This window comes from Lolium perenne, chromosome 4 (assembly GCF_019359855.2).
Source record: "Lolium perenne isolate Kyuss_39 chromosome 4, Kyuss_2.0, whole genome shotgun sequence".
NCBI classification, from domain to species: Eukaryota; Viridiplantae; Streptophyta; class Magnoliopsida; order Poales; family Poaceae; genus Lolium; species Lolium perenne.
This window is the reverse complement of record NC_067247.2, coordinates 32,425,637-32,436,678: the sequence shown is the minus strand read 5'-3', so window position 1 is coordinate 32,436,678 and position 11,042 is coordinate 32,425,637. Positions and strand designations below refer to the sequence as shown.

Sequence of the window (11,042 nt, the reverse complement as noted above, 5' to 3'; positions counted from 1 at the left end):
TTCCTTATCGAATATATCCACATATATACTCAATTCATTGTTGGAAGTTTTCATGAAGTAGAAGAATCTCCCGCACACAACTATGCCCAGTGAACCTCATACATCATCATGTATGTTTTCACTAAGTTAGTTGTCCGTTCAACTCTTGGCCTATGAACGGTATTTTAGTCATTCTCTTTAGAAAAGATTTGCAAGCGCCAAACGATTCAAAAATCGAATGACTCCAAAATTCCATTTGCATGGAGTTCCTTCATGCGTTCCTTTCTAACATGACCTAAATGGCGGTTCCACAAATAAGTGAAATTCAAATCATTTGCCTTATGGCATTTTAGCGTCAGTGTTATGTATGTGTGTTTCACCATTAAGATTTATAATAACTTATCCATCGTACATGGAGTAATGTCATAATTTGAACAACTCATTGTTTTCATTTGACCAGAGCAAAATAACAATTTATTAAGTTCTTTATTATAAATTATAAGGGCTAGGTAGAATACCAACGACCAGCATAATAACACTTTATTATGTTCCAGATGTGCATTATTACCATATTCCTTATTAGTCACGTAGGCCATCATATTCTTGTATTGTGTTATATTGTATGACATCTCATACCAACCAATCTGGTACAAATACCCAAGAATTTCATTATGTGACCAAACAAGGAATACATCCATAACATGTATATCATTTATATACACCTGAGCTAGACTTTCTAGTCTTTTCCTTCTTTCTGCCAAAATATCTTTTGTAGTTTCTCTTTTAGCTTTCCTCATTCTCAGAAAATACTTCACCTTCAATAACTTCTAGGTTTGTTGGTCAAATACCAATAACCTTGAGGTTCTTACTTTGAAGTTGATCATCATATGACAAGTGTTTCAGATTTCACTATTAGTAACTTTGTAATATGATGAACAATTTCACTCAGAATTTTATCCATCATATCATGACGACTTTTCCGAGACCATGTCTGTACATGCTAGGCTCGTAAAGTATAACCTCAGTATTCGCATGTGCAAATCTGGCTTGCACCCGTTGTATGCACACGTAGAATCTATAACACCCGATCATCACGAGATGCTTCGAAACGACGAGTCTTAGCAACGGTGCATACTAAGGACGATCACTTCATGGATATGTGAATATCGTTAGTGCCCCAAAAGTTGGAGGATTGGGACGCCTTGCGTCTTCAACCTTCGTACATTCCCATAAAACTTATGAGTTTATGTAGTCTCACCAAATTATATTCTATCATCTTGCAATAAGGTCTTAGATATCATATATATCTCACACCTTGATTATTTCTGAAAACTAAATTTTCAGCTCCTTACTTTTCAAACAGATTTGAACTTCAAGTTTCACAGAGACAAGATAACTTTAGGTACTAATTGAAACCATAGCTCTTTGAATCAACAATGTGAGGTTTACTAAAAGTTGCAATAGGACTTAATCAATTCTTGATTCTTTAACAATACGGTACCAATCCGTAAAGTTTCTTGTCAGATTTTAACAGTATTTCTATCTCAATAACAAGACTAGCGCATGGTAGAAAACGGATGCCAATACTACAAAATTAATTCAAAATACTACTCAGACTATGTTTATGATAATTAGTTCATGTTTTAATCTAATTACTAATGAACTCCCACTTGATACAACATCCCTCATAGTTGTTAAGTGGTACACGATCCAAATCCACTATACCAAAACCGATCATCACGTGAGATGATGTAGCTTCAATGGTGAACATCAACATGTTGATCATATCATCCATATGACTCGTGTTCAACCTTTCGGTTTCCGTTGTCCCGAGGCCATGTCTGTACATGCTAGGCTCGTCAAGCAAACCCAAGTATTCCGCGTGTGCAACATGGCTTACACCCGTTGTATATGAACGTTGAATCTATCACATCCGATCATCACGAGATGCTTTGAAACGACGAACTTTGGCAACGGTGCATACGAGGGGAGAACACTTTATTATCTTGATATTAATGTGAGGGATCATCTTATAATGCTACCGCCGCGTTCTAAGCAAAATAAGATGCAAACATGATTAACATCACATGCAATTCATATGTGATATGATATGGCCCTTTAGTCTTTGCGCCTTCGATCTTCATCTCCAATGCACGGACATGATCTCCATCATCAACGGGCATGATCTCCATCATCGTCGGCATAGCGTCAAGGTCCATGACGCCGTCTTCATGGTTGTTCACCTCATGTAGCAACTATTACAACTACTTTGAAATACTACTCAACATGAAATTTAAAGACAACCATAAGGCTCCTGCCGGTTGCCACAATACAATAATGATCATCTCATACATATTCATCATCACATCATGGCCATATCACATCACCAAACCCTGCAAAAACAAGTTAGACGTCTCTAATTTGGTTAGCATATTTTACGTGGTTTAGGGTTTTCGAGTGAGATCTAATCTACCTACGAACATGAACCACAACGGTGATACTAGTGTTGTCAATAGAAGAGTAAATTGAATCTTCACTATAGTAGGAGAGACACACACCCACAAAGCCTCTTATGCAATACAAGTTGCATGTCGAACGAGGAGCAAGTCTCATGAACACGGTCATGTAAAGTTAGCCTGAGCCGCTTCATCCCACTATGCCACAAAGATGCAAAGTACTCAAACTAAAGACAACAAAAACATCAACGCCCACAAAACCATTGTGTTCTACTCGTGCAACCATCTATGCATAGACACGGCTCTGATACCACTGTAGGGATTCGTTGCATAGAAAACAAAAATTTTCCTACCGCGAGAACGCAATCCAAGCCAAGATGCAATCTAGAAGACGGGAGCAACGAGGGGATGATCAAGACTCACCCTTGAAGATTTCCAAAGCCTATAAGAGTAGGCTCTTATTGCTGCGGTAGACGATCACTTGCCGCTTGCAAAAGCGCGTAGAAGATCTTGATCACGGTGCCACGATCGGGCAGCACCTCCGCACTCGGTCACACGTTCGGTGTTGATGACGACGTCCTTCTCCCCGTTCCAGCGGGCAGCGGAAGTAGTAGATCCTCCTCGGAATCCCGGCAGAATGACGGCGTGGTGGCGGTGGTGGTGGAGAACTCCGGCAGGGCTTCGCCTATGCGCTGCGGGAGTTTGTATGTGGAGGAGGGGAGGCTAGGGTTTGGGAGAGGGGGTGCCATGGGCGCCAGCCTCAAGGGGGCAGGGGTGGTGCGGCCAAGCCATGGGCTGCCCCCTCCCTCTCCTCCTCATTATATAGGTGGAACCCCAAGGGTTTGCCCAAAGTCTTCGAATAAGACCCCAACAGAAAAACTGCCTTATGGACGAAACCTAGAGGGACAGGGACTCTCCCCTTTCCCCTTTTCTTGGCCGGCCAAGGAGGTGGAGTCCACCATGGACTCCACCCTCCCACTTGGTTGGCTGGTTAGGGTTTGTGGAGTCCCTCCGGGACTCCTCCTTCCATAGTGATTTATTTCCGGATAATTCTAGAAACCACCTTCCATAAATTCACCGGATCATTTACAAACTTGGAAAGTGACTTCCTATATATGAATCTTATTCTCCGGACCATTCCGGAACTCCTCGTGATGTCCTGGATCCCATCCGAGACTCCGAACAAAACTTCGAACTCCATTCCATATTCCATATCTACTTAAACGACATCAAACCTTAAGTGTGTCACCCTACGGTTCGCGAACTATGTAGACATGGTTGAGACTTCTCTCCGACCAATAACCAATAGCGGGATCTGGAGATCCATAATGGCTCCCACATATTCAACGATGACTTTAGTGATCGAATGAACCATTCACATACGATACCAATTCCCTTTGTCACGCGATATTTTACTTGTCCGAGGTTTGATCATCGGTATCTCTATACCTCGTTCAACCTCGTCTCATGACAAGTACTCTTTACTCCTACCGTGGTATGTGGTCTCTTATGAACCATTCATATGCTTGCAAGCTATTAGACGACATTCCACCGAGAGGGCCCAGAGTATATCTATCCGTCATCGGGATGGACAAATCCCACTGTTGATCCATATGCCTCAACTCATACTTTCCGGATACTTAATCCCACCTTTATAACCACCCATTTACGCAGTGGCGTTTGATGTAATCAAAGTATCTTTCCGGCATAAGTGATTTACATGATCTCATGGTCATAAGGACTAGGTAACTATGTATCGAAAGCTTATAGCAAATAACTTAATGACGTGATCTTTATGCTACGCTTAATTGGGTGTGTCCATTATATCATTCACATAATGACATAACCTTGTTATTAATAACATCCAATGTTCATGATCATGAAACGATGATCATCTATTAATCAACAAGCTAGTTATACAAGAGGCTTACTAGGGACTCCTAGTTGTTCACATAACACACATGTATCAATGTTTCGGTTAATACAATTATAGCATGGTATGTAAACATTATCATAAACACAAAGATATATTATAATAACCATTTTATTATTGCCTCTTGGGCATATCTCCAACACTATGATCAAGAAGAGTGAAAAGTCTAAGCTTGGGGATGCCCCGGTGGTTCATCCCTGCATATTTCAAGAAGACTCAAGCGTCTAAGCTTGGGGATGCCCAAGGCATCCCCTTCTTCATCGACAACTTATCAGGTTTCTTCTCTTGAAACTATATTTTTATTCGGTCACATCTTATGTACTTTACTTGGAGCGTCTATTTGTTTTTTCTTTGTTTGAATAAATTCATGCTTGTGTGGGAGAGAGACACGCTCCGCTGTTGCATATGAACACATGTGTTCTTAGTTCTATCTTTAATGTTCATGGCGGAGTTGAAAACCGCTTCGTTAATTGCTATATGGTTGGAAACGGAAAATGCTTCATGTGGTAATTGGTATAATGTCTTAAATAAGTTGATACTTGGCAATTGTTGTGCTCATATAGATCATGTTTAAGCTCTTGCATCAAGTACCTTGCACCTATTAATGAAAAACTACATAGAGCTTGTTAAAATTTGGTTTGCATGATTGGTCTCTCTAAGTCTAGATATTTTCTGGTTAAGGTGTTTGAACAACAAGGAAGACGATGTAAAGTCTTATAATGCTTACAATATGTTCATATGTGAGTCTTGCTGCACCGTTTTATACTTGAGTTTGCTTCAAACAACCTTGCTAGCCTAACCTTGTACGGAGAGGAAATACTTCTCGTGCATCCAAATCCTTGAGCCAAAAACTATGCCATTTGTGTCCACCATACCTACCTACTACATGGTATTTCTCTGCCATTCCAAGCAAATACTTCATGTGCTACCTTTAAACAATTTAAAAGCTATTATCTCTTATTTGTGTCAATGTTTTATAGCTCATGAGGAAGTATGTGGTGTTTTATCTTTCGATCTTGTCATTTACTTTTGACAGACTTTCACCAATGAACTAGTGGCTTCATCCGCTTATCCAATAATTTTGTAAAAAGAGCTGGCAATGGGGTTCCCAGCCCCAATTAATTAACTTTCATTAATAATTCTCTTCACATGTTTTGCTCTGATTCATCAGTTAGCAACTTAATTTTGCAAATAGACACTACTTCATGGTATGTGATTGTTGGAAGGCACCCGAGGATTCGGTTAGCCATGGTTTGTGAAAGCAAAAGCTTGGAAGGAGTGTCATCCATAAATAAATAAAAAACTAAACTAAAGTACATGTGTAAACAAAAGAGAAGAGGGATGATCTACCTTGCTGGTAGAGATAACGTTCTTCATGGGAGCCGCTCTTGAAAGTCTGGTTGATGAGGTAGCCATTCGTTGACAACAACAAACACCTCTCAAAACTTTACTTTTATACTCTCTATATGATTTCAAAACTTAAAAAGCTCTAGCACATGATTTAATCCCTGCTTCCCTCTGCGAAGGGCCTATCTTCTACTTTATTGTTGAGTCAGTTTACCTATTCCTTCTATCTTAGAAGCAAACACTTGTGTCAACTGTGCATTGATTCTTACATGTTTACCTATTGCACTTGTTATATTGCTTTATGTTGACAACTATCCATGAGATATACATGTTACAAGTTGAAAGCAATTGCTGAAACTTAATCATCCTTTGTGTTGCTTCAATGCCTTTTACTTTGAATCTATTGCTTTATGAGTTAACTCTTATGCAAGACTTATTGATGCTTGTCTTGAAAGTACTATTCATGAAAAGTCTTTGCTATATGATTCAGTTGTTTACTCATTATCTTCATCATTGCTTAGAATCATTGCATTCATCTCATATGCTTTACAATAATGTTGATCAAGATTATGTCGGTAGCATGTCACTTAAGAAATTATCCTTGTTATCGTTTATGACAATACCTACATGTTTTGTTCACACTTTATATCGTTTTGATGCATTTTCCGGAACTAACCTATTAACGAGATGCCGAAGTGCCAGTTCCTGTTTTCTGCTGTTTTTGGTTTCAGAAATCCTAGTAAGGAAATATTCTCGGAATTGGACGAAATCAACGCCCAGCATCTTAGAATTCCACTAATCTTCCAGAACACCCGAGAGCCGCCAGAGGGGAGCCCTGGGGGGCCCACACATGTGGCCGGTGCGGCCCAGGCCCTGGCCGCGCCGCCCTATTGTGTGGTGGCTCCGTACCCCTTCCGACTCCGCCTCTTCGCCTATAAGAAGCTCCCTGACCTAAATCTTCGAGACGGAAAAGCCACGGTACGAGAAACCTTCCAGAGCCGCCGCCATCGCGAAGCCAAGATCTGGGGGACAGGAGTCTCTGTTCCGGCACGCCGCTGGGACAGGGAAGTGCCCCCGGAAGGCTTCTCCATCGACACCACCGCCATCTTCATCAACGCTGTTGTCTCCCATGAGGAGGGAGTAGTTCTCCCTCGAGGCTAAGGGCTGTACCGGTAGCTATGTGGTTAATCTCTCTCCTATGTACTTCAATACAATGATCTTATGAGCTGCCTTACATGATTGAGATTCATATGAGTTTTGTATCACTATTAGTCTATGTGCTACTCTTGTGATGTTATTAAAATAGTCTATTCCTCCTTCACGGTGTAATGGTGACAGTGTGTGCATCGTGTAGTACTTGGCGTAGGCTATGATCATAATCTCTTGTAGGTTATGGAGTTAATTATTACTATGATAGTATTGATGTGATTTATTCCCCTTCATAGTGTAAAGGTGACAGTGTGTATGCTATGTTAGTACTCGGTTTAAATTGCAAAGATCTATTATGCTCTAAAGGTTACTTAAACATGAATATCGAATGTTGTGGAGCTTGTTAACTCCGGCATTGAGGGAGCTCTTGTAGCCCTACACAACGAATGGTGTTCATTATCAAACAAGAGTATATGTAGCACAAAGGAAGAGAACTTATTTATTATGTGATCAATGTTGAGAGTGTCCACTAGTGAAAGTATGAACCCTAGGTCTTGTTTCCAAATACTGCAATCATCGCTTGTTTACTGTTTTATTGCTTGTTTACTTCCTGCAATATTACTACCATCAACTGCACGCCAGCAAGCACTTTTCTGGCGCCGTTACTACTGCTCATATTCATTCATACCACTTGTATTTCACTATCTCTTCGCTGAACTAGTGCACCTATACATCTGACAAGTGTATTAGGTGTGTTGGGGACACAAGAGACTTCTTGTATCGTGATTGCAGGGTTGCTTGAGAGGGATATGTTTGACCTCTTCCTCCCTGAGTTCGATAAACCTTGGGTGATTCACTTAAGGGAAACTTGCTGCTGTTCTACAAACCTCTGCTCTTGGAGGCCCAACACTGTCTACAAGAATAGAAGCACCCATAGACATCACACAGCAGCTAAAGAGACGAGGGAATCTAGTGTGCAGGGACCCGTCCCCAACCACCAGTCAAGCCAGAAATAGGTTCACCTCCTATTGCGAACCTATTGTTTGGCCTTCAGTTTGAAGTACCACTTGATCTTCTGGATGGATTTCTAGAATTTGAGCTGTGGATTGGGACCCCACTCGAGAAGAGGTCGAGGTCATCCATGTACTTGGCTCTGATTAGGTCTACCCATAGAAGCTCCGATTTTGATAGAGTTTCCAAATCCATTCCAGCATCAGGGCTATGTTCATGAACTTGGCGTTCATGATCCCCAGACCATCGAACTCCTTTGGCTTGCAGACGGTGGCCCAATACACCATGTGGTACTTCCGCTTGTTCCCAACCCCGTCCCAAAAGAAACTGAAACGAGGTTTGTCCATGTCCCTGTGTGAATTGTCGTGCAGCAAGTACTGGCCCATGGCCAACATTGGCAGGAGTCGAGTGGGGAGAAACCCTAGACGGGAGATGCAAAACAATTGAGAAGCATGGTTTTGTGGGACAAGAACATTTGGCGTAGTACATAAGAAACTAGGCATGTATAATTGCGTACACGTGCAACAACACCTCTCATGCATTATTGTAGCTAAGAGAAAGACTATGTAGATAATGAGTTACACCAAACAAAATTATGTTTCCAACACAACTAAAATTTGGCTCCAACACGATTAGGGTATGTTTGGAAGTACTCGAAATCAGTATTATTTTATTTCAAAACAAAAGTATCTTGATGCAGCGCATGTAACATTATTTTGATTATTTATTTTGAATGTTTCAATTCTAATGAACTAAAATTGTTTCAGTAATTTTCGTATATTGTTTCCATAAGAAAACAAATTGCCCCCAATGTTACTAGGATTCAGTACCATTAGGCATAAAAACATTTCCATTGTTTCCTACAAAAACACAGGTCCAAAATGCCCCTTGTATTATCAGGACTTTTATCTTCTCTTGCATGATCCATGCGGCAGAGTTAGTAGAGTACAGAACAGAGTTGGTTTTCCTTTGATGGGAGGGGATCATGAGTTTTCATCTCTCTTTTTTTTCAAAGGAGAGGGGATCATGAGTTGGTTTAAGGAGTCCTCGGACGCCAACTTCGACATGCTTTGCTACAGCTCTGAATCTGAGTTTGTACATTGGGTTGATCACCGTCGCCTGTGTTGCTGGTTTGGTCTTCTCCCTCGGCAGAGACGTCAGCTTCTTCATCTGCAGGCATACCTCTTGGATCTTCTGATCGGCCTCGTGGACAGATTCCGGTTCTATCCCCTTCCTCTCCATCTTGTTGGAATTCGAATCTGAGACTTCCTCTCGTCATCAAAATGAAAGGTTTCAGGTGTGCTCGTATTTATGTGTGAACCTGGCACGGTATTTAATTAAGCGGCTCGTAGGTCGTACGGCTGCAGCATACGAGAGGCACTCGTGACTCGTATACGTACCCGACTCTGAATCTCTGATGCGTCCCGGCCACTTGACATAGTCTGTTTGAAGTTAAATTGCAACGTGATGAGGGAGGAACAAATTCGTCGCAAAAAAAAAAAAAAAAAAGGGAGGAACAAATTATGGGCATGATCCGAAACAAACTGTGTAATTAGTCCCAAACAACCGGAGGGCTCTTATATATTTGTAAAACCAGATGCAATCTCGTAACAAACCTCCAATCACCCTGATCCACGACAATGGGTGCCGCCCCCTCCGTACCTGACGGCGGCGACGACGCCACCGCCGTGACGGGATCCGCGAGCGACATCTCCAAGGTGAGCGCCACGCACGAGTTCACGATCTGTGAATATAGCCGCACCAAAGGCATGGGCATCGGCAAGTCGATCCTCTCGCAGTACTTCTCCGTCGACGGCCGCCGGTGGTTCATGCGCTTCTACCCTGACGGCTACAGCAGGAACGACGCCGCATGGGTCGCCTTCTACGTGCAGACGCTCTACAAGCCTCAGTTCCGCGCCGTGCGCGCCGAGTTCACCTTCCAGCTCCTCGGCGCCAACGGCGAGGTCCGCCACACGCGCCGCTCCGACCGGGCTTGCAAGTTCGACACCTTCTGCAACAGCTGGGGCATCCGCCGCTTCATCAGCCGGGCCCAGCTCGAGGCCGCCGCGCTCGCCGCCGTGCACAACGATTCCATCACCGTGCGCTGCACCGTCGTGGTCCACAAGGAGCAGGCCAAGAACCTCCCCGTCCCGCGCCCGATGCTCGCCGACCAGCTGCCGTCGATCCACGCGCAGAACGCCATCAGGTTCTACGCCAGCGGGAAGGCCCCCTTCGACGTGCGGTTTAGCGTGGGCGGCGAGGTCGTCGGTGCGCACAAGATGGTTTTGGCCGCGCAGTCGCCCTGGTTCGAGAGCCTCCTCTACGGCCCCGAACCCGCGAACCTCGTCGACGTCTGCGGCGGCGTGGTCAGCGCCGAGGCCCTCCGCGGCGTGATCCACTTCATCTACAACGACGAGCTCCCGCCCGCCGTGACCTCCAACAAGAGGACCGCCCAGAGCCGGTACGGGGCGACGCTGGGGCTGTACAGTGCCGCCGACTACTACCACATGGACAGGCTCAAGATGATGTGCGCCATCACGCTCGGCGGCTGCATCAACCAGAACACGGTACACCAGATCGCCGAGTACGCCAAGGCCTACTCCTGCAAGGAGCTCGACCAGGCGTGCAAGAACTTCGCGGACCGCAGAGGAATGATGCTGCTGCCCAGGATAGAGGTGATACAGAGATTGATATCCCGTGGTGGCGGCGCTTCTCAGTTCAAGAAGAGGATCAAGAACGACGTCGCCGGTCCCTCCACGACGACGAGCCAACAGGCCGCTCTCTGAACTTCTTGTGCATATGCATAGTAGTTAGCTTGTAGTTGCATGTCATAGTCCCAGTACGTGCTCATGTTATCCTGATACCAGCTAATAGTTTTGTTTCCACTGGGATTTTTATGTTTATATACAGTATATACTCTGAACCAAAAGTTCAGTCTACGATATAGCATGCCTCTCATGTTACTCAGAGAGAGGCGGTCATATGCACAACTTGATTGTCTTGAGTTTGCACAATTATAGTATCCGATCCATGATTAAATTGGTTTTCATATTCTTTGTATTTGGTTGATCTTTTCATCGGGCTGTGTGAACTTTGTTCTGTTTTATAACACCAAGTATCACACTATTTGTTGTCAAGTTCTGGCCGAGGCCGAGAGACAATCCGAT

At 43.5% G+C, this 11,042-nt stretch overlaps 1 protein-coding gene across 1 annotated transcript; it reads left to right on the top strand.

The window, feature by feature from the left end:
- Positions 1-9,512: 9,512 nt before the first annotated feature.
- On the top strand, positions 9,513-10,665 carry LOC127292115 (BTB/POZ and MATH domain-containing protein 1-like). The gene has a single exon (XM_051321469.2). It carries the CDS (start codon positions 9,516-9,518, stop codon positions 10,659-10,661), a length of 1,146 nt encoding a protein of 381 aa, XP_051177429.1. The 5' UTR covers positions 9,513-9,515; the 3' UTR covers positions 10,662-10,665.
- The last annotated feature ends 377 nt before the right edge of the window (positions 10,666-11,042 follow it).

Excerpts from the sequence above, each read along its gene's own strand:
- LOC127292115 (XM_051321469.2), top strand. The coding sequence starts at position 9,516 with ATGGGTGCCGCCCCCTCCGTACCTGACGGCGGCGACGACGCCACCGCC.